Below are 25,279 nucleotides of genomic sequence, written 5' to 3' on the forward strand. Positions count from 1 at the left end.
TGTTTTTACTGAGATTTGGGCTTGCATTAATATAATCTGGAAATTGATGTCATATTAGTCACCTGATATAGCAAAATATTTCATCAGTTGTTCTGAGCTTTTTTAAGGCTGATGGGAAAAGCATGAGACATACAGACCATGGCTAATTTAGCTTTTTACAGACATCTGAACAAAAATATCGAAAACGCAAACTAAGAATTGCTGGAACACACACTCCCACTCATGAAACAAGACAAGAAAGGCAAGTTCTTTTCAAAGTTCACAGATCAGCTTGAAACCAAGAACATTATTTCCTATCAAAACCAAGGATGCACCAGTGAAAGAAACATCAAACCGAATCAGTTTGGGCTTTCATGTGAAATTAAAGAATGAAGACCTGATGCTTGTTTCAGATTGATGTGTGTATTGACTTTTCAACAACAAGCACATAGCAGAATACAAATTTTCACATAATTTAGAAATCACACGCAAGTTTAAACTAAAGCAAGAGATTTGACAAGAAATTATCTGCTGTGATAAAAACAAGAAGTACATTTTAAGGATGTACTACTTATCCCAAAATAAAAGAAATAATGAGTAATAATAACAACAATAATAATGTGATGGAAACAAGTCTTAGATCTTTACCTTTGTGGCAGCATCAAAACAGACAAAGCCCATGCTAAAGTCGATGGTAAGTCCCATAAGATGACTCTCCAAAACACAGGCATACGTCTTGCACTGTAGAAGAAAAAACAAGAAGGTAGTTACTACAGAACACATTTCTTAAATTTCTTTCTAGGACCAGTATTTATGTGTCTTTATTTTCATATTTATATATCTCAAACTTATTGTCAGAAATAAGTCATTTGTGTGGAAACAGGTCAATTTATTGCCAGTGTATTTCAAATCAAAGGATTTATATCAGTAATGAAGTTTTCTAAGAATTGTAAAAAGAGGCTTTGCTTCTATTAGGGAAAAAAATAAATCAGAATCAGAATTGCCTCAGTGGTTCACCAATGACAACTACTAAAAAGGAAGTTTTAATTATTTTCAATCACACCTGGAGTGCTGCATCCGGCAATGGGAGACTCAACATAAGAAGGACATGGACCCATTGGAACAAGTCCAGCAGAGGGCCACAAAGATGATCAGAGGGCTGGAGCACCTCTCCTATGAAGACAGGCTGAGAGAGCTGGGGTTGTTCAGCCTGGAGAAGAAAAGGCTCTGGGGAGACCGTATAGCAGTCTTTCAATACTTAAAGGGGGCCTACAGAAAAGGTGGGGAAGAATTTTTTATCAGGTAGTGGAGAGATAGGACAAGGGGTAACAGTTTTAAACTGAAAGAGGGAAGATTTAGATTAGATATTAGGAAGAAAATCTTTACTGTGAGGGTGGCGAGGCACTGAAAGACGTTGCCCAGGGAAGTTGTGGCTGCCCTAACCCTGGAGGTGTTCAAGGCCAGGCTGGATGGGGCTTTGAGCAACCTGCTCTAGTGGGAGGTGTCCCTGCCCATGGCAGGGGGGTTGGAACTTGATGATCTTTAAGGTCCCTCCCTACTGTAACCATTCTATGATGCTATGATTCTATGATTTGTTTTGGTACCCAGTAACTTCCTCTAACATTAATATATCTCTTTTAGCTTTTTAAGAAAAAAATAAATGCATTTGTAAAATATCTCTTTGGTATGCTGTTCATTGGTTTTTTTTGGTGTTGACCTAAATTTCAGTGAAAAAGTTAATTTTTCATACCATGTAGCAATTGAAGTAAGCATATGAAATAAATTTTTTTACTTCAGCTAGTGGAGCAATATTTCTAAAAGGTTTCTGTGAGAAAACTTGAGGGCCTGAAAGACTTTCGCATTCTATGATTTTTAAATCTATGCCTCTATTTATTTCCATAACATCACACTTCAGTGCATGCTGTGAGACATCTTTTAGTGTCTTTTTCAGAAGCAAAACTATTTCTATGCATGAATGCTGACTTCAGGTACAAAATAACAAACTTGTAATTTCTTTACAAAATATGTAGAAAAATTAAAACACTTTGAAATCTGATGTAAGTTCTTTAAAGAAGCCATTCTTATTTTATAGTAATTTTAACCTCCAGATTAAATTAAATATATTCAAATGTTGCTGTACCCACTAAATATACTAAATGAGAACAAAGGCTTCCATGATGTATAATGTGTCAAAGAACCAAAATATAAATTATAAACATGGGGACAATGTAATTTACTAGATTATCAGTGTTACAAAAGGATGTATTATTATTTTTGGCATTTTTATTATTAAGGATAAATCACACGTGTTTAATCATATATTCTTTGGGTGGGTTGTTTGGATTCTAAATGGTCATCCCCAGAACACAAGAAACTGAAAGACCATTAACATCTTGTAAGAGTTAGAATAAATATTGTAAAGAAGGAAAAAGGAAAAGTTCATAGTTATATACATTATTTGGTTATATTATCTTTGACTTTCTTACACTTCAATATAGATTTCTTTTCTGAAACTCAAATATTTGAGTTAATTGCTTTCATTGATCGAATCAGGTCTCAAATGCATACAGTTGTTGGTTAATCTTTGTGCACACATGCTAGAATCTAGGTTTCAATCATAAATGAAGCTGAAGGACGCTTTGTTAGTTATCAGTGGGGCACAAGTGCAGCATTTAAGCTAGTCTATAGAAAAGGATGGCCATCTAGAAGTAAAAAATCCATAACGTCTTACAAGATGATGTTACGTTATTGCTGAGTAACAGTAAATCATATGTTAATGTGTGATCCAGCAAAGGTGTTCAAAAGCTGTAACTGTGTGTCAGTAAATGAAAGGTTTCCTACAGCTGTTGTTGAGGTGGAAAGCAGTGACTGGCCTATTCTTGTAGCTTCCAACACTGAAAGAACTTCATGTACTTCACTACAAGTATAAAATCTGAATTCATATCGTACAGAGGTGCACTTGATCATTATAACTATTAATGCATAAATCCCCAAAATTTTTAATTACGAAATCAATGATTCAGCTCTGTGGTGCTGCAGTCATATGGTACTTGTGCTTATATTAGGAAATAAAAATGTCCTTTTTTTGAGCATCTACACCATAAAACTGCTGTGAACACGTAAACTTTGACCGTAAACTGCTGTGAACACGTAAACTTTGAACACGTAAACTTTGATCAGTGTTGTTAGAAAAGAAGAGGACACTGCCTTTGGCAACATCTCATTAGTAGAAGAAAAGATTGCAAAATAATGTATGCCACAGTGACTTACTACTTAATGAATTCACATCTTCAAAAAAGTTCAGGTTTTGTATGCAAAGCAAAAACTGTACAGTTTTGTAGAATTATCTTGCTAACTTCCTACAAGATGCAAACTACATTTTTATCTATAGACCTCCAAGACATCTAGAACAGAAATAGAGCCTTTACTGAGAATTAAAATTTGGCAAGGACACAATATTTCAGATTTAAAATATGTATGGCCATCTAACTCATCTGACCTCCCACCTCAACACCAGAGGTCAACCTACAATGTGCATTGCAGCATCACACTGAGCTACCTCTGCTTAAGCACAACACTGTCCCTGGGCCAATTAGCCTCACTGAGAAGTTAAGATTTATGAGAAACAGGACACATCAGTCTCGGTTCAATGCTGCACTGAAAAGGCGATCCGCTTACCAGACTGAAGGTTGTTTCTACAAAAGGCAGTGCACGGTTTGTGGAGAAATATCTAGTTCAGCTCAACGTGGTTATCAGTAGGAAGAAACTGCATTGTAAAGTGCAGCCGACCAGTAGCAGCTGATTCTTTACTTATTCTTTGCTTATTCTTAAGACCAGTCTATGCCCTTGGACCATATACTCCATGATGTTCAAAACAATTCAGAGAAGTAAAAATGTGAGAATAGTGAACGGCTCTCTGGACAGCAAGATTTTAGTTTCTTTGGGGAAGAATGTCCCTTGCTTTATGCATGTGTTGTATGCACTTGCATGTGATTCTAGTCATAAATAAGAGTAAGAATGTGAATTTTCAGACACTTGTTAACTCTGTTAACATTTTACTCATCTTTATTTTCTTTAATTTATCTTTTAATTCAGACATTCGGAGAAAACAAAAATACAGAAATTCTTCCCAGGAGACTTGATAATTTAAAACTTTTTATACATTTAACAAACTCTTTAAATCATTAAAAGTGACTATTAATAATATATGTTGTGGATGTTTGGCTTTGGTTGAGGATTTCTCACATAGAGCTCATGAAAACCTTATCAGAACCGAAACATCCCCCTCCCAAAAGAAGCAGAATATATTTCAGCACTCATTTCTTGTTCTTTCACAGAATACAGAATCTGAAATAGAGTTTCTGAATAATTCAGTGGGTCAGGCAGGGGCTGAAGGAGACAGCCCAAAGTTGTTCCTTAGATTCTACTCTCTCAATACACACAGTTTAAATTATGGAAACAATGATACATTGTAAACCTAGTGTAACCTATCTCTGAAGCTAAGGGAAACCATATTATAAGTCCAAGATGTAATTCAGACTTTCTAACTTAGATTCAACTTCAATGGAGACAAATGTTAAAGTACTGTTAACACAAAGCAGTTTACACAGTAATCTTTATATTAGGGAACAAACAACTGCAGTACAAACAAGAAGGACGGTAAGAAAAAAATTAATGATGAAGTGGTGAAAATTTTAGCATAAAGTAGCAGGCACAGAAAGGGAACCTGACAATCAGATATAATTGCACACCATTTTTGCCTAATTTTTGTTTTAGATACACCTCTAGCAGAAGCTACAAATTAGGCTTAAACAGAACTTGCTACATATTTATAGTGATGTATTTTAAATATATATTATTTTCTGATATATTTTTTAGAATTAAATGAGAATAGGGCCCTGATTAACCTCTCATGGAGGTTAATGCCAATTTATACTCATTGAGTAACTCTGTTATTACGTTTATGATTATGGAATAGTACACAACGCATTTGAATAATTTTAAATGGCAGTTTTAAACTGGAGTTATATTTTCAAAATTATATGGTTTCACAGTAGGACAAACCTGCACACAGCTGGATTATCATTCACATGAAATATGAATATTCATATGAATATGATTGCATAAACCACAATTTTTGTAAAAACATAAAGTTGATACCTTGATTTTGAACCTGTCACCTTTGTTTCTCACAGAGCAATAAAAGAACTTGTGGGAGACAAACTATACCATTACTTAGTCAAACTAGATTTTATCTGAATCTGCAAATTGGTGGATGAAAGAAGTAATGGTTGGTGAAAGAAAAATAAGGAGGCCAAGACTAGTTATATTAAAAATTAATATTCTATTTTTTTTCCAAACTGGCATAGGCAAAAATAAAGGCATAGGCAAAAATAGGCAAAAAAAAAAAAAGGGGGGGAAATCATAAGTGTGAGTTCCACAATAATAATGAGAAGCCTGTTTGTCTGCCTTCACAAATTTGCTATAATCCATCAGTCTTAGGAAATCATTACTTCAAGTTCATAATTCCTACCCTGAACATCAGTAGAGTGAAAAGAAAAGTGGAAAGGTTAAGATTAACCTGAGATTAAGATTATTAGGGGAGTTCTTTTTTGGAAACGCAGGGGCAATTTTGAATAAATGTAGTTCTAAAACTCAAGAGAAAAACAAAGCAAAACAAAACAAAACAAAAACTAGAAATGCTACAGTATGAATCAATATTAGAGAAGAACAAACATGAAGTGTCTTCCGGGCTAAAAGTTATTCAATAAAATTGCCATATATTCTTTGCCGTATATTCTGTGGCACAGTAGTGCTTCTACAAACAGTGTTGCAGTCAGTTATATAAGAAAGACAAAGCATCTCACATATTTAGTGGCAGATGATATATACATTTTTATACAGAAAAGCTACACTCACATTTTTCAGCACAACAATAAGAGTTCAAAAGGTAAGAATAGCTCCTGCAAAACGTAACAGAGTGCGTGAACTTAAAGATAAAAGCTGAACCTTCTTCAAATCCTCCTCCAACAAAAATAGTATGCATCACAACTGACAGCAGTGTAGTTTTTGCAAAATAGATCATTAGTATATACTAATTCAGTCCATCTGCATGTGTTGGTTTGTTTTTAGGTCAGAACAGGGCTAATACGTAACTATTTGTCTAAATAAAAATGTGTCAGTGCTTGCATTCCCAGGAGGACGCAGAAAATGAGCACAGTGAAAATGAGCATTAGCTGATACTTCCACAGGCTGATATGTTAATATGACTTTTGTAGGTATGGATACAGAATAACTTATGGTAACATCAACTAAAGCTGTTCCGACCACATGTATTTTTTATGATTAGAACATCAACATAACAATGAGGATTAGGTGAATTATGATTGTGGTGGGTAATTTCTTTTCTCCTGTTTTAAATCAAAAAAAAAAAGATGACTTTTTGGTCATGTGAGAAAAACAGACTTAGCTTTAAACATTATGATATGCAATTTTGCTATAAAATTCGCTAGTAATATGTACCTGAATGTCATCCATCTCTTCTCTGCCATCTGAGAATTGAATAAATACACATGAAACAAGAGATGTGTGAAAAAAGAATAATGTATCTTCTGTACAATTTTGCTCTTGCTTGCATCCAGTAAGTACCCTCACTCAGTGTACTCTCATTCCTGATTATTAAAAGGAAAATTTAACTCCTGCAAGGTTGTCTTATGTGATGCAATAACAAATAAAGCAGCAAGACAGTATGTAAGAATATCTAAACAGCTGGTTTTTGTCCCTGGTCTATAGATGGTTTTTCCTCTTCTGCCCATGAACTTTAGTTAACAAACATGTATCACTTATCACACATAATAACTCAAAGATTGTATTGGAGGTTCAGATTGTGTTCTGAACATTAGATTGCAAGGTGTACAGGAACACTAAAAGGGATTTCATGCAATTACATACATAAAACAATAATAATTTGAGAGCTGCAGGAGGTCAGCAAATTTCTTAAATTGCGTCATTATTTCATATAGACCTAATTTGTTAATGTACCATACGGTAATCACCAAGGCAGTTTTTCTCACCTGTATCCGCTCAACTTCTAAAAAAGTTGCCGTTTGGAAGGCTTTTTCCCATAGCGTTAGGTCAGACTCTAGTTCCACAGAAAAGTAGAGATCTTCTCCAGATTCAGACTGGACACTGAAGCAATGTTTCCGCCGGTCCAGCAGATCACTGTCCTGATGAAAACCTGAAGTTATATAATCTGGCATACATCAATTAATATTTTTAATTGCAAACATCTATGCCTCAAACCTAGCATTTTTAAAAGGAATGATTAATGATATAATACTGTAGTAACTACTGAGAGCTGAGGAACTGAAAACGAGGGGTTTGGTCTAAATACTGAAATTTCAATTAACTTTAAACAGGGCACCTATGTTAAGAATGGTACAGAACAACATAGCATATCTTTCATAAATTCCTATATTTTTAACAAATCCCTTCTCAGAAATGTTATCAGCTATATGCTTTTAAATTTGATAAATTCTATAAAAGGTGTCAACTTTCTATTCACATGAGAGGAATACAAGTATCAGCTTCTCTGACCTATTTGACTCACCAACCCTTACTCTGGAAGGCTGGCCAAAGGAAGCAAGAGATTTATTTAAGCAGTATGAAAAGTCCATTTGTTCTATTTTCCCCATAGAGTCTAGACAAAACAAGTTCATATTTTTGGTGGCTTACAAAATCCAACATAAAATTTCTCTATAGCTGCATACTGCCAGTAGAGACTATAGTGGCTGCCAGTGGTTAGGTTGCTGGCTTTGGACCTGGAGGAGGAAGTTACTTTCGGCTTTACTTTCAACACAACATCATCCGATGGATATCAGGTTATAAATATATAATATTTAATGATTCCTAGCATTTTTAATTGGCACTAAATAAAAGAATAACCAAGTTAATCAGGAAATCCATGACTAAAATGTTTTTCAATTATCTTTTTTTAAATGTAGGATGCTTTATGCTGAAATTCAGGCATGCAATTCATCCTTGTGAAAAATTCACTTGCAGAAAGAGTTTTAATTAATTTTGTCCCTACTACAGCAAAGCAGCTGTCACAAGACACAAGCTCACCAGCTGTTCTTGCAAATACATGTGGAAATTTGGGTACATGTGGCTTGGGTGCAATTTCTACAATGCTACTCCATAGCAGAGTGCATGGTTGTGATCAGTAAAGGAGACTCACAGGACAGTATTGCCCTCTGGTTATACACAACTTGAATAGACCAAGGGGACTATAACCAGCTGATACAAGCTGGAAGAGCACTTTAAGTTGTTCAAGCCAGCTCTCTGTGGGGCAAAGCACCAGGAACCTAAAGCTGACTGAGAATGGAAATATATAAAACAGGAATCTGTATGAAACTACTACACTCAGGCAGATTAATAGGCAATAGTAGAGTAAGCACTATTTTCCTCTTTCTTTTCTTTCAGTAGACATGTAACAGACCTGCTTGAGAAAGCCAGTACAGCATGCATCCATGAATGCTCTTAGTTCAAAACTGCTTTACAGTTTCTAGAAGAATCAGCTATGGAGGAAACATACCCTCTCTTTGCAATCCCCATGACAAAAACAAGTTGCTCAGATTTTAAAATGACCACTGTGGAACAATCTCCTTTCTTACTTCCATCAAATCCTAAGCTTAGTAGCTCAAAAGCATTAAGTCATGGATGGAAAAATCAGAATGAACATAGGCTGTTAAACCTTAAAAACAGCATTTCCAAAAAAAAATAATATTCTCACAGATTCTTTTCCAAGTATTTGGAGGGCTGTGTAGTTGAACTAGTTAGATGTAGCTAAATAATATCCTATGTCCTATGACAAATACTTTTGTCTTTCTTTTTTTTTTTCTTTCCACTCAGGCCCATTTTCTAAAACTAAAATGTCAGTTCTGCTCACAGCATCTTTTGACCAGCATTCAAAATGGAGATCAGAGATCATAATGCCTAGGTTGTTGTTAATGACACCTACACTCTACTACATGCTCAGACTCAAAGTGAACAGAGCAGCAGCACTGTGACAAATGTTTAATCTTGCAGATATGTGTAGTGACATATGTCATCTAGCACCTGACAATATAAGCCCCATCAATAGGAACTGGATGAGTAAAAGCACTGGCCAACCCTCAACTCCCCCAGGGAAGAACAGCTACTTTGTATAGTATAACAGCACTTCTTGTCTAACAGGTCTTAAGCAGGGTCTTAAACATTTTGTGCTCCCAGAGCTGCATCTGATTGAGTGGGTCTGTTGGTCCATAACCAAATGGACCTATCAGCATGGAGTCTGACAAAACTCATGTGTAAGGTACATATCTTTCCCAAGGAAGTTCTTCATAGCTACAACCTCAGAAGAAACTAAAAATATGTTGAACTCATCTTCACCTAGTCTTGTCAACAGTCAATAGAGAACCAATAATTATTACTCACACAATTGTGCACAAAACTCTTAAACCTTATTTGAAACAAGACTACACGGGATCACAGGAATCACAGTAACTAAAATAAAATTGAACAAATAGTCCTCATTTTTAAATGGGAGGAAGTTTATTGCAATGTGTGGTTCCAGAATGCCTATCTCTAGCTGTGCCCATTTAAGGTTTAATGCTTTTAAATTACATTGTTAGACTGTCCCATTCTTAGAGTTTTTTTCATATTGGGAAGAATACACTGGTTAGGAAAAATGGATGAGTTCTTGTGCACATTATGAAAAACAAAAATGTTAAAAGTTTTACAGAGACTGATCTCTGTTAAAATGTGTTTGAAAAATACAGACATCTCAGAGTAGTTTTCTGAAGTAATTAAATAAAAGCTTGTGTATTTTATTATTAACATTGCTAGCAATGATTGCACTAGATTTTACTAAGCATTACATCAGTCCTGGAGGATGACAAGAGAAATATGCTAAATGGGATCTACAATATTAAACCATGTTTTTTTTCTATTTATATATTAAAATGAGAACATACTTTGATTTAGAAAAGATCTAATCAATAGTAGGTAGCATTTCCCCTCAGTGGTTTACATATAAAAATTTTACAGTATTTCAACTACTACATCATTGCACATAGTACACACATTGTGCCCATTAACAGAACAGAGCAACGTAATAAAAAAAAAAAAAAGAAAAAAGAGAAATAAAAATCAACCCCACATTTCTTCATACCAGAAAAACATTCTTAAAAAACCTGAAATATTTTTATAGGGATTTAAATTTTGTGAAGTTCTTATTTGGAATGAAAACAAAATTCAACATTTCCACAGGAATAATAATTTTCCATAGAATAATAATTTCTTTCTTTGACTAGTTCTGATTTGATGGTCTGTGTGTACTTGTGATTTTGATATCCATGTCTATTGTTATGTTCATAAGAAAAGGTCAAGTCAAATACATTTAACTATTTAACTTTAGTTTTAAAAGAATGGCTGACATACATATGAGGTATTCATTTCCTTCTTAACGGTATTTCATTCTACTTGCAAAAATAATTTAGTGCAAGGCTCCCTTTAGTACTGCTTCTGCTCCTTCTAGCTGCAAGATCTTTCTTTAGTTTTTCATTTATGGTCAGGCATCTAAAAAGTGAAACTTGTATTTAACCATGTTTCCATTTGTACAATGGATAACTGTAGGAAACAACATGTAGACAAATCTAAAGGACAGCTATCCAAATGTCTTTGTAAAGGTAGAAATTCAGAGCAAAATTTTGTCTTACGAATCCAACTGAGAATTGACCAAAGTCTCTGCAAATTTAAGATAAACTTGTCACAAGATTCAAAAACAGGTCTCGATTAAGCAGGAATCTTCATTAATTAACTTTTACCAAATGGTTATTTCAGCTAAAATATAAAATATCATACTACCCATTTAAGAATCTGCTATGACCCTGTATTTTTATAATCACTTACTAGTCAGTGCATGTGACTAGTGACATGAGCCATTTTCATGTTGATTTTTAAGAACTCTTTCATATCATTAATGACAAGCTGTATCATTTGCCCCTGATGTTCTCAATGTCAATTGATACAGATTCTCTGAAGAGGAACAGTCACAAAACTTGTAGCAGTGTGCTAATTCCCTAGTAGAAGGAAAGCAGTCCTGCTGAAGGATGGGCTGTGAGGCAAATCCTTGGCTTCCACCCAGCTTCAGGGTAATCCAGCATCTCTGCTGACAGGATGGTATTACTCCTGCTTGCCTAATTAATAATGATGTCCATGTTAACTGAGAGTAATAAATTTGTCTAAGGGAACCAATCATGGCTCATTAGGCAGGTCCTTTCAAATTAAGGCAGATTGCTTCTTTATCACTGAGTAGTGACATCGCCTTCTCTTCTGCAGAGGTGATCTTTTCTCTTTTGAAAGACTGCCCTATCCAGAAGCAACACTGATCCTTTTCAATTACTTGTGTCTTTTCATTTTATGTATGATAAATGCATTAAATATTTTGGCCATTACTCATATTTTGGCCATTATTCAAATCCGCTAAAATGCAAGAGACCCTCAACTTTTATTATAGTCAGTGAGAATAGAGTTGTTATAATTTGCAAAGTTCTGTACAATAGAAAACAAAGCTAACTCTACCACTTTCATGATAATGACCTAATTTTTCCGAGGAGGTGCTCAATAACTGTCTGGAAGTCCGGTTTACCTGTAAAGTTATATGTAATATACAGAGTAATTTGGCAGTAGAACTGTAAATATTAGTGGCACTGGTGAGTAGTTTTTGACATGAAGAACAATTTATGTAAGATGTCCAAACCGTCCTAATGGGAGATGTATACCTAAACAGAAAAAATAGATGTTGAATTTGGAGATAATTTTATTTCAGCTGTTAAAATGAGGTAAATATTCATGTTTGTGATACGATTTACAATAATTTTTAATAACACACAGATGAGAAAACAAACAAAGCCTGTTTTCTTTGTTGACTAGTTGAGACAGTCCTGCAAAAAGAAGTCTGTCTTAGTATAACCAAGATTCAAACCTAGCACCTCAATTCTCTGAAGGTAAAAAGCATTCTCCCATCAATTCAAGAGTGCAATAACTCCAAGGCAACTGTAAAAACATATCACATCATGCCTTTACACTTGCTGGCATCAGTGCCCTGATTATTTTACTGTTTCTGTCTCCTTTCACTTATTCACTCCATCTACATAAACATAAATCCTTCTTTCTAAGGGATTCTAATGATCCACTTCTTTATCTGAAACTTTGGGAACACTTTTCTTGAGCATCACCATTTGTTGCTATGGAGATGGTTCTAATAGCATGTACAGGCAGCAGGGAACAGATTCACTCCAGAGTGAAAAAAAGATACTGCTTCTCCAACATTTCCTCGTTAATCAAGTAATAAAGAAAAAACGACCATGCAGGCATGCATGTGTTTGTACATCTCATCTTATTTGGCCCCTCCTAAATTTTCATTTTAAAAAACATAAGAAAAATGTTGACATTGCATGCATATATATGTGTATATATATGCATTTAAAGAAACACAGAATGCCAGCTAAATTAAAACTGGACAGAATATTTTTGAATGTCCAAATTTTACAAAAGTATGTTTTCTCAAGGGGAAAAATAATTATAATTATAGGATAAATTTTAGTTTCAATTAAATTTCCATTAGAAAGATCTGTCTGATTGCTTGAGAGAAACAGAAATGTTCATTCCCTGTAACCTATTAGGTACAGCAATAAGCTCAAATTACTTTCCTGTTCTGCCTGAATAGGAAGATTAATTTCCTATTCTGCCTGATTAAAAGATGATGCAGTCTCAAAGACCCTCATTTGGATCAGAGCAAGAGTCTGAACACAGGTTTCTCCTCCTGTAGTGCCACTATTGTGTCTATTTCTTAATGACCTCCACTCAGAAATGTGTTTATTCTAATACCATAGGAGGAAAATGTTTCAAATTTTCATAAAACAGACTAATCTTTTGGGGAAAAAAATATTCTAATTCCTTCCAGAGAAGTACTGGTGGTTATTTTCTGTGAAAAAAAAAAAAAAAAACAGAGACTAATGTAATTATAAGCAGAGATTTAAAAATGTTCTGCTACCTCTCTAAGGAGTTATTAAGGTTTTGTATCTCTCCAAACTTTGAGCCATTATTTCCTGGAAATTAAGTTTAAGAACAGATCCCAGAAGAGTAAACATAATGATAATAGATAGCAAGGCTAAGGAGTGAGTCTGTCTTTCCATTCTGACCCCTTGTTTACAACTTTCTCAAATTGAAATACTTGTAGCTGGGGTTTTTTTTCCATATTAGTTGCCTGCCTGAGGATAGTTTTCATTTTCATGTTATAGTTAAAACAGCTAAATCAGTTCTGTGAAATAAATTAGGAAAAGGAATGAAATTGGTTTGTCCTTGCGAAACACAAAGAGAGAAACAGGCAGGCAGAACTACTCCCTGAAACTGCTTTTTGGGTTGCTGTGGGGCCTCCATTCTTTGCAGTGGCAACAAGTGCTTCAGGTATGGAAGGAAAGTTTTGTTGCCCTTGAAAAAAAATACTGAAAAATTTAGATTTTCTGTGCAAAATTTGGCTGTTACCATTTTGAAGATTTCATTCTGAACATGCTCCAACCCCATGGTGTTTACGATGCAATCCCTACCTTTCCTGGCTGTTATCGGCTGTTATGCTACTAGCCATGGGAAATGAGAACAGGATACTCTATATCTCCTTCAAGTGGCTATGTACCTCTTAAGAACAGAAAAAAATCACCTGACTCAAAAACAGAACTGGATTGAGAAATTATGTGGAAGAAAAGTCCTTGTAATTCTCACATAGTGAAATTTTTGTGCGGTTTGTTTCTTTTTTTCAACTTTAGATGCATTTGTTTTAAAAGTAGGAAAAGGTCTTTTGAAAGTCTTCCTAATGAAGGACACAAATATTGGAACGATAAGAATTAAATCTGATTAAATAAAAGGCTGGAAAATTACCCACCAAATTGATTATTCATTGTAATAAAAGCATTACTTACAAGACCTCATACTTTTTTTTTACTCTTTTTTTTTTTTAAGACAGAATTCCTTACTTACCCAAATAGCTTATGAATATATTATGGTATGCTTAGAATAGATTAGGGTAGTATAGTGAAAGCATAATTGTTGGATATCAGTATGTCAGCAGATTTGTATCAGTAAATGTGAAAAAAATGATATTGTACATGTACTGACTAATGGTGTCTTGAAGAAAATTCAAAAGTGCCTATGGAAAAGAAGATCCTATCATAAAACTACAAAATAAAAATTAGTTAGGAAATTAATATTTTTAGTTTTAGTGTTGGCTCTGTCTGTTGAGAGTAATATATAGACTTCCCCCATGATGAGAATATATCAAAGGAAATTTTGAATAGTTATCACTGAGGCAGGAATGATTTATTTCATATAATGAATGGGACTCGGATCCAGTGAAAAAATACAGTATGGTCACTGTTGCATGAAAGCCTATACTCTTAAATTCTTTATGCAATAAAACTCCAACACCTTATGCTAAATTTAATTATTGCATTTGTCAGAAAGAAAGATGGGACAAAACTCAAATAATTAAAGAATGTGATCAGAAAATAAGAGAAGATTGATAAGTTAGAGAAAAATGCTACACAAAACCAAATGTATTAAAATTGATGTATCAGAATATATTAGTGGATAAAATCCTGACAGAATGCATCGCATTGGTCTTGAGAAATACCCTTATTAGACTAAGACAATGAGAGGAATCCTCAAACTTTAGATAAATCTGTAACATCTGGGATGTAAGACATATACTTGTCTTTCCAGAGAATCCTTTTTCATTATTTATGTTTCACACCTTATTTCTGTTCTTTTCCATCATTACTTTTGCTTTAAGTTAAAAGTTGAATTTGGCTTTGCCTGTCAAGGATGTTGCAACAGCACTGTGGGTCTCATAAGTAGACAGGCAGCAAAAAGCAACTTTTTAGGAGAAGGTGAAGCTAATGCCTTTAACCACCAGAAAGGTTGCAGGAGTCATTTAAACATATATTTTCTGTATCTGTTCTTCTTTTCCTCAGTGTTTTTATCTTACCATTTCTTCTAGGAAGTAGGATCAGACTCAGATTGGCAGCCCCAGCCCAACACAAATGACTTTTTTTTCCCCAAAAGGTGACAGTTTATACTATTCTAATATAGCATTAAAAATGTCAAAAAATGGTTGGTATTTTTTCTTTTTCAAGAAAAGAGAAATTTCCTAATAACTTCATGTTTCAAATATGGTTTCTTCTTCCTTTTCTGAATCAAATAAAAAGTTAATAAGCCTTTGTACTGTGGCAGTTGTCATGAATCTAGTAACTGCGTCTTTGCTTTCACAAAAGACTCTAACACAGTGCTGTACAGTTACAGGAACATTGATACCTTTGATACTCCAGGCCCATTAAATTTATCCAAATTAACACACCATGGATTAAGGATTGTATCACTATGTACATGTGGAAGAGAAATGAACTGACATCACATAGAGAATCACAAAAAACACAGATGATTGAGTCAGAGGTGTGGTCATCTAGTGCACTGCTCTGTGCAAGGCAGGAGCAGATTCACACCAGCTTATGCTTGTAGGGATCCAGTGATGGAAATTCAATGGCCTTGTCACAAGCTCTATTTGATTACTGAATGATACTAGTGCCTGAGAAGTTTATCATATAACTGAAGCCAACGTAATGGTGATCTTAATGACAGTGGACATGGAGTTAATTCATGACTTTTACTATTTTTCTTAACCTATAAAACAACTGTAACTCTATTTATAGTAAAAACAGATCCTCTTTTCTTTTGAAACATTAAACAGTCTTAAATGTAGAACAGGAGGCAAACCGAAGAATGAAAATTACTTCAAGTGTTTAGAAATGAAACACTCAACAGTTTAGCACTTTTTCTTTGAACTGGCACCTGGCTAAACCCTGGCTGAAAAATCTAATTTTCCCTAGATATAGTATTAACCTATTCATTAAAGGAATACATTACTTATGCCTCCTAAGCAGTTTTGAGTATGTGTGAAGAGCCTTAGTGGAATCACATGAGGATACAAGCCTCAGCCACAGAGCAAATTATGTTTATGGTATAATTCAAAATAAGTTCTGTACCTTGACTTTATATGTTTATGTGTCTACTGGCATTAATTTTAAAATTTGTCTGAATAAATAAACATTTTCAGTAGTTTCCTATGCTTTTTATATCATCTTTTCCCTGTACTTGACTTACTGGAAATGGAAAACAAAATTAGCGGAAATTTAAGTGGAAAAATTAACATAACTGCATTTGAAGGTTTTACACACGTTAATAACTAAATATGGAAGGAAACACAAGTCTTCTGAGACATCAAGTTGGTCCTGATTAATATAGTAAGAAAATTATAGCTGCACTGATGTGAATGATACCAGCTATAAACATCAATGATTCACCACCCTGACATATTGCCGGCACAGACTGCCATTCACAATTATCTTCACATTTCATTTCAGAGCTGATCTGACACCTGAATATGTTTCCTGGTTTATGCTGAGTTAAGTGTGCTTTTTATTGTAAATCTCCAAATATTTTTGCATGACACATTGAAGATGGCAGGTGGGTGACAACCAAGGAAAGTACTTTCTCACAATAAAAGGACATGCTTGGATGAAGCTGAAGAACATTAGTCACTCAAGGAAACAAAGTAAACTTGCTTGCAGAGAAATGCAATATTTTATATTACTCTTCATAATTTACCTGAAGAATTTAACAAATGTTTTTCTACCCCCATATGCAAAAATTGCTTAAATATTTTACTAATTTATCAGAAACTTAAATCTTGTTAAAATATACACACTTACACATGCATGCACATGCACACACACGCACACACACTCAAAACACACATGTTAAAATTGCTTATCAAATATATAAGAGGTACCAAAAAGACAAAATAATTCAGCCATCTTTGAAGTACTGAACAAGACATCTGCCCATTTTGGAAGCTAGTGATAAAACTATCTGCTTTTCTGGAGTATTGAAGATTTGACCAATCCTAACATTGGAATTAGTTGCCTTATAATGGGGTTTTACTCTTCAAAATAGACGATAGGGTGAAACAAGCTTCTTCCAGAATAAATTAGAAATACTTATTCATGGTAAATTCTACCACCCATTCTGTTGAAAATGACTTATAGGTACATTTAAATGTCAGAAGTGGTAGCATTAGATTATCTTGCCTGACAAATTGCTTATCATGGATCACAGGTTTTCATCCACATGCGAGTGTCACTGTCCCAGTAGCATCAATTAGAATAAAACTGGTGGTTTTAAACCACTATAAGAAGTGGTTTAAAAGCTATCTACTTCTCTTATGAGTACCTGCCACTGATTGATCATCAAACTTTTACAATTTCTAACTTTTTCCCAACTTAAACTTGCCTGACTGATTTCTACTCACTCTTTTTACCTGTTTCTTTTTAGGGTTAAAAACCTCTTCAATGCCTCATATTTTCTCTCTTTTAAGGTACTTCCACCACATGATGAACACACCTATTAAATTTTTAATAAATTACTTTGTATGCTTACCAGTTCATGTATTTACCCCCTCAGGTCTTAAGTTATTTGCATCTCCATAAAGGTTCCTGTTATATCAAACATAGCGCACTGCTGTTTGCCATTATTTCACGATGAATAATTTAATCCAATATAATTAAAATGTGATTTTTGCACTCAGCCTGCTTTATCTACTTTGCATGTCAAAAATTACTATGTTAACCTAAAAATCTTGACAATGAAGACCTTTATACTTACCAGATTTGTATTTTCACATGGTATTTTGAAAGCTTTCTACAGAACCTTTTTTTTATAATCAATTATTGTTTTGGTGGTGTATGAATGTGATTGTCAGGGTTTGGAGATTTTTTGTGCTTTTTTTACTATCTAAAATTGTAAATATTGAATTAGGGAATTAGTGTTTGCTGAATTTATGTCAATAGAATTGGTTTTTACACAGCCAAAATACACCTTTAAAATCTACTTTTATGCCTCAAATTGTAATGGTCTCCCTGATTATTATGATGGTCCTCTCTTTCTTTTCCTTGTAATCTGATTGGGGGGGGGGGGGGGGGGGGGGGGGGGGGGGCGGGGCGGGGCGGGGTGGGGAGAGAAAAGAAAAGAAAGAATACGGTAACAACATGAATCCAGTAGTTAAAAATCACATAATAATCTCTGACATCTCTGATTAAGGTGCAGAAGATCCTGCCTTTTAGGGCCTTGAAGCTGAGAGAACCATAAAAATTGAAAATGACATCCCAGTGTCCTATATTGTTCATAAGGAGAGTCAGCACCTTTGGAATGGATGTTAAAGGAGAAAGCACACTCCACACATGCAGAAGAACTATGAAGAAAACATTGACCACGGTGGCGGATGAGTTGTGAGTTTTATTTAACGTGTTTGGACTATATTCCCTTCCAGACAATTAAATCAGTGAAGTCAGCTGCTGGGTATAGGCATTAATATTTATTTAGAGTTTTAATATTTTTACTGCCACCACAAGTGGTAGTATTCTTTCATACTGAAACACTGAAATATTAATGTGTATTCAGTAGTGATTCAGTGATTGTCTCCTCTGAAGTAGAAACACAGAATAATTCTATCTTCTCAATTTTCCTGAAAAGGATGACATGAACTCAGTCTCTGCTATGGAAGAACAACAAGCGCAGGAGAGGGATGATGCTACTGTAGAAAGGCCCAGGTTTCTTTTCTTCATTTTTTTTTATTAGGTTTCCTGAGCTATCATGCTCTCTATCAATCTCTGAGAATATAATCGCTTCAAACCCTGTTAGCCTGCCCTTTTGGCATTCAACTCATTCTCCAGGGAAAACAAATTTATAATGAAAGTAGCATGTGAAGTAGTATAGAAAGGAAGAAGTTTGAAGGTGATCACAAAGCACCAGAGTAACTTTTTTTAAGTTGGCTCTGCTTCAGTAATATCCATGGGGCTTATACAAATGTGTCCAGAAACACACACTGCTGAAATGGAGACATTCATGATGCTGGCATAAAAGCTGAACAAAACCTTGAGTCTCTACAGGGGTTCAATGTAGTAGCAATAATGGGAAACTGTTTCTTGGGTTTATTTGCTTTTATATTTAGTGAAATCATGGTTAAGTCCTATAGTACCTGCTGTAGAAAACTAGAATATGGTGAAGACTAATACTCCAATGTCAGAAGCTGTAATTTCATTGCAATGAGTTTTTTACTTCCATTTTTTCATTATCTACAGGTTTCAGTCAGCTAAAGAACACATTTGAAACACTTTATAAGCTTACCCATGTTGGCAGACAATAAAGGAATAACTGCATATGAATAATGTGACAAAGAAACACATAAATTATATTCCTATATCACTTAAACTGGAATTGTCTTTCTGCTGGGACACCCTCTGTTAATGCAGACTGAGAATGGAGAATCTAAACATCCTCCCAGACAGTTTGGAGAGCTGGATGATAAGAAAAAACAGCACCATTGTACTTGTTTCTGTGCTTCCACACAACAACGCCCTGAAGGCATTGGTTTAGGTTTTACTGCTTTATGGACTGATTCCTTGGCTTTAAGTAACTTCTGCTACATGGCTTAAAAGAGGAAAAAAAAAAAAATATCCCTGCATTGGTATACAAGAACAGGGGATAAAGGAGAAGGGGGGAAAAGAAAAAGGTCTAAAAATGAGTAAATGAGAAGAGCGTCAACAAAGAAAAATGGTAGAAGAAATGAAAAGAAGGAGGACCTTAAATGACACAACAATATATAGCATAGTTTCTGTACATTTTTATTGAAACAGTATCATAAAATCTTTGGACAAGTGACAAGGAGGAGTTGTCCTGGCTCCAACAGGCTTAATTCTCAGAGGAGAGCTACCAGGGTGCTAACTGTTTTCCAGGCTCAAGGCTTGAAGTAATAAGAGGCTACCAGAAAAATAAATAAATGTGCATGTCACAAGTGAGATTTTTCTTCTCTCTCAAAGCCTGATTGTGCTCTAAGAGCATTGTTCATATTATACCCTCAGTGCAATGTCTTCACAGAGCGACTAACTTTTCCCATTAATTCTCTCCCTACATGACCACTACTAAAGAGTCAATGTTTGCACACACTTGCTAGTTAAAGGAGATACCACAGTGATGGGATGTGTTGCATTTGGGATGTTCCACTCCTTGATGAAGACTCCAAACCTCACAGCCAAAGAACAGCAGTAAATGAACTCTTGTCACTTTTCTGTTTCAGATTGCTAGCAGAGAGGTTTTTTTCAGACTATAAATTTGCTTTCTTATTTTTGAAGTCTCTGATGTAAAGTTTCTGAATTTTTTGAGCTGTTCCATCTTTAATCTGCCTCCCTAAGGAAAGTATAGTACACCTATGTGACCTACAAGACCTAGGAAATGTACCATGTATGTCAATATAAGGTCTTCTCAACACGAAACGCTTTTTTAAAATATGATTTTGCATACTTTTTTTTTTTTTTATACTAGTCTATCTCTGCCTACATGAAACTTCAGCAAAGACCAAATTACCTTTTACATGCTTTTGACCCAAAAACCCCAAACCCAACATACACTGGAAAGCACTTCAGATGAATGGAAAGAGAATTTTTTTCATCTCCTTTTCCTCTCCTCATGTTTTAGATTAAGAAATGCTGAGCATGTGGGAAACTACTTTTCACTGTTTTTAAAACAGAGAATAGACCACATATATTACCTTGGGACGAAATAAATAATTAAATACAATGTACAATAATGGCCCTATTCAATTTGCTACTCACAGCTTTAACTTTCTAAACATATTTCATTATCTCTTCCCATTTATTACAATTAAGGAAAACTGAAGAAATTGGAAAAAATAAGACAATAGTTTTTAAAATTATATTGCATATTTTAAGGACTCTCCTCTCATTCTTCGTGAAATCTTACATTGCAGCCACTGTTAGTTGCATCAATATGTTTCAAAGCAACCAAATTGATCACTGTTTCTTTATCTTCCCTGTTTGAAAAAGAAATTTTATACTAGTTAAATATGACATTAAAATTAAGCTAAAAAACCCATACAGCATTATGGAGAAACAAAATAGTTTCCTAGTCAAAATAGTTTATTTCCAATTTTGTCAATTTCTAGTTTAGCTCTATATCTACTAACACCAGGACTTCTGGTATTAACTTCAAAGGGAAAAAAATTGATCTCTTTCTGCAAGGTGGTCGCATGCAGTTTCCAGTTGCAGTGTTAAGTTCTGGTTTGTCAACTGGTCTGACAATGTAGTAATTTATTTTATGCTTTCTCATCATACCTTGAGAATTTTGCACATTATCTCATAAACTGAAAATGTTTTCTCAGCTCGTGTCCAATCCCAGGTTGTGACCTTGGGAAAAAAACAAACAAACAAACAAACAGGAAAAGAAAGTAAGTTATTTTTGTTTATTTCAAGAATTAAGTTTATTCAAAAATCAAAAATCTATCCCTAAACCATTTATATCCACTAAAATGTATACTGAAAGACCAAGCACTGCCTCAGAGCAGTAACTACCAGGGACTAGACTGTTGCATACAGGCAGCGCTTAGGAGACATCTTGCCTGTCTCCTTGTACTTACAACACAGTGCCTCTGCTTGCAGGCTGCTCTATGCTGAACGATGAGGCTTCCCCTGGGAACTGGTGGGGTTTGCATCAAGATCCTGAGAGGATGCAGCCCTTGAATTTCTCTCACAGAATCTTGACTATAAGAAGTCACCTTTCTCACCACATCCCGCTTTGTAACTGCATGCCACAATTTCCTCCCAGTTACCTACATTGTTTGCAAATCCATAAAACCAAATTCTCCAACCTTGCAATGTCCCAGACGTGCCTCAAAATCCAGGGGAAAAAAATAACGAGAAACAACCAAATATACAGTTTCTTTTTTTCTTGCTCATATTGATCAACTCCTAAATTCTAACAAACTAAGATTTGAAGAATAGTCTTTCTATCCTCTTTTTCTTATAAATTGACAATTGCTTTTCACAGTATTAATTTTAAACAACTATTTTACACAAAAAATTGCTTAGATAAAAGAGTTCAATAAAATCATGCAAGTGTAAGGGATAAGACTTAAATAAGACAGAAATGGATAGATAAATATATTCAGTAAGGAAAGAGTCAAGGGGATATCACAGCAATCTATAAATAACTTTCCAAGGACACTGAGAGAAGGAAATAGGAGAATTATTCACAGTCTCAAAAGACAGAAGAACACACAAAGCAAAATGAAAATTCAGGCTATATATGAAAAAAATATCTTAATATTAAGAAGTATTGAACAGTGGCCCAGCTCCAAAGGAAGACAGTTGTATCATTGCAATTGTTAGGCAAGATGAAGAGGCTCATAAAGATAGAAGTTTATTTGGTATTCAAAAATCAAGAATATAAAGTTCTTTGGAAAATGTATCACAAAAGAATATCCATTAAGAAAATATTATAAGATCAATTCATCTTTTATCTACAGATAAAATAATCATGAATAGACAAAACATGGCTGAGAAGCATTTATGGGTTTGGATGCCTTGGTATAAAACTTTCCTGATCAAAATAATTTTGGTGATGTATATTCTAACCCTAACTAATTTTTAGGTATAAACACTATTCTAATTGAAAGCCCTTTGACGAAATCACAGTCAGGAATGGAAAGTTCAAAAATACCATGTCAGAGTTCCTCTATTAGAATGTTATTTATTTGCAGCCATTCTCAAACTCAGTTTTCACTATCTTATTGATGTATGGGTATTAAAACAGATTTCTAAGGAATACTGAGAAATCAACTCTCAGAAATATTGAAAGCCAACAAATTGTTTGATATAGAATGAGGGAGTAAAGAAATATTGGACATATACAATCTTTACACCTGAGTTCTAAGAAGCTATTCAGAGATGTGATGAACAATATATAAAATGCTTTTGTCAGCAACAAAAAAGAAAGGAAAAAAAAAAGCTGCTCCTTCTTCCGTGGACACAAAACGGACAAAGACCGAACTTTCTCACCATGAACAGAGAAGTGAGGAGAGGAGTCTTGCAACAGCTCCACTGAGCCTAAAACACCAGCCCAGCTACAGAAGCTGAAGTCATATTACACCATCAGAAAAACGTAGTTACTATTGCTGCTGAAGCACAAAGCCATTCAAAGCTATGTTTAAACACTTACTGTAGGCTCCATACTTTGGGAAAAAATATCAGAGATCCCCTTTCTCCCCCATTTTTCTATTTTTATTTGTACTTCAAAAGGCACTTCTTTTCAGGTCAAAACAAAATTCTTTCTGTATAAAGATATGTGCAAAGCGAAAGCAACTGTGGAATTAAGACACCCATAGAAATTGCTTGCCCTGTTCTCTTTTAATATTTTAATTTAAAAGCTTGAGTAGCAATAGAAAAGATGTTAGCAGCCTTTTCAAGTGCATTCTCTCTGAGATTTTCAACTATAAACCATAAGAAAGTGAAGCCCACCAGATGACACACTTAAAAATTTTAAAGGAGAAAATGTACCAGGAAATAACAGTGAAAGAAAAAAACATAATTTTGTTTAAAGCTTTCAAAATGCAAATAAGATATAACTGCTCATTTATCTGAGCACGGAAAGTAGAAGTACTATTGATCAAATAGCAAAAAAGGGGCAGGGGGAAGCTACTATACTGTTTAAACACATCCCTTCCTAATGTGTTGGACTTTGGCAGAGACCAGGGAAATATTTCTTTTGATTTTATGGTTTAAAATTTGGCAGCACATTCAGTTCAGAAAACAACTTAATCCAAGGAGTTTACACTGCAAATATAATTAAAACTGTTTTTCTTCTTATAACTACACTTTACACATTTCATAAACAGAAGCTCTGAAACTGGCATTGAAAGTTTGTTCTTAATCTTTCGTAATCCCTGGAAGAGATGAACACATACACCCGCAGAACAGCAAATATAACTATGTGCAAAAGTTTGTATAAAAAAAAAAAAACCCACAGGATTTTAGAAGTCCTTTTAAAAGGCCTAATGCAGTCTTTGGTAAGAAGATAATTTTGCTGGGCACATGTATTCAATTATTACATACATTGCATGTTTTTAAGACAGCTCTATAGGGAATCTTCCTCTCTTTGTCCTTTATAAAGCATGTTTGTCATTCTGCTTCCCTCCTATTCCATAGAGAGAAAATATTTTTCTCTGTTTTAACTGTCTTCCTATTTTAGAATCAGAACCAGAATCTGGCAAAACAAAATCATGTTGTGCTTGCAGCTCAGCTGAAACAATGCCTATAAAGACATCAAGGATCAGTGCCTTGTCTCATAGAGCAGCAGCTTGCCAAAATTGTCCTAACTCACAACGCCACAGTTCACAGTCCTATTATGAACATGTTCCTCCCACACCCATTAATCATCACCCATTACCCATTTACCCATCAGCAGCATATTACTCCTGGGAACTTATGACTGAATCCCCAGTAAAGAGGCTTGTAATTTCTTCCATAGTGCTTAAAAAAGAATAATCTTCCTCTTCTGTATTGACCAGGAGCTCTCAGCATTGTTTCTGCTTCCATCTAGTGTACAGAATGGAGGTGGCTTTATTTGATGGGCAGCAAATGCTAGGGTAGGTCTGCTAAAGCCAGCAGAGCTGATTTTGAATTCAGGTGGTTGGTAGCATAATCTGATATTTTAGGCTGATCCTGAAAAATATTCACCCACAAAAGCCAAACTTCCATTACTAGCCATGGGAGAGCCAAAATCCCATACCCATGAACTAGTGTACAGACATCGAACACAAACTTTTCAGTTCATACTTAACTTCTATTCTTCATGTCTTTCACATGTTCTTAAACACTTTGCTAAACAAACATGAATAGTGACTGATGAATGATGTAAAGACTTTCAAGCTGGCTTTGAACTACATCAGAAACAGGTTACCCAGAGAGGTGGCAGATGCCCCATCCCTGGAAACATTCAAGGTCAGGTCAGACAGGGCTCTGAGCAACCTGATCTAATTGAAGATGTCCATGCCCATTGCAGGGGGGTTGGACTAGATCACCTTTAAAGGCCCCTTCCAACCCAAACTATTCTATGATTCTATGATTCAGGCAGGAAGGAGCTACAGCCTGGATCTGGCAACACAGGGTTTAGCAGCAGTCAGAAAGGTCACTCAATAAGCAGAGCAAATGAATTCACATGACTGTCCTTGCTGCCAGTATGACACTGCTACTGGATCCTTAGCTACTGGCTTAAAAGATAGCTAAAGGATATCTCTGTT

General features: G+C 34.9%; 1 protein-coding gene across 1 annotated transcript in view; it reads right to left on the reverse strand.

Moving 5' to 3' along the window:
- SNTG1 (syntrophin gamma 1) overlaps window positions 1-25,279 on the reverse strand; it is a 150,331-nt gene that overhangs the window by 22,433 nt on the left and 102,619 nt on the right. Inside the window, exons 13-15 of the mRNA XM_074146787.1 lie at window positions 21,318-21,389; window positions 7,053-7,205; window positions 628-720 (exon numbers count right to left, since the gene is read on the reverse strand). Of these exons, the coding sequence (XP_074002888.1) occupies window positions 628-720; window positions 7,053-7,205; window positions 21,318-21,389 (318 nt within the window). The remainder of the gene's footprint in view (window positions 1-627; window positions 721-7,052; window positions 7,206-21,317; window positions 21,390-25,279) is intronic.

The sequence above is a fragment of the Numenius arquata genome, chromosome 4, assembly GCF_964106895.1.
Source record: "Numenius arquata chromosome 4, bNumArq3.hap1.1, whole genome shotgun sequence".
Classification (NCBI taxonomy): domain Eukaryota; kingdom Metazoa; phylum Chordata; class Aves; order Charadriiformes; family Scolopacidae; genus Numenius; species Numenius arquata.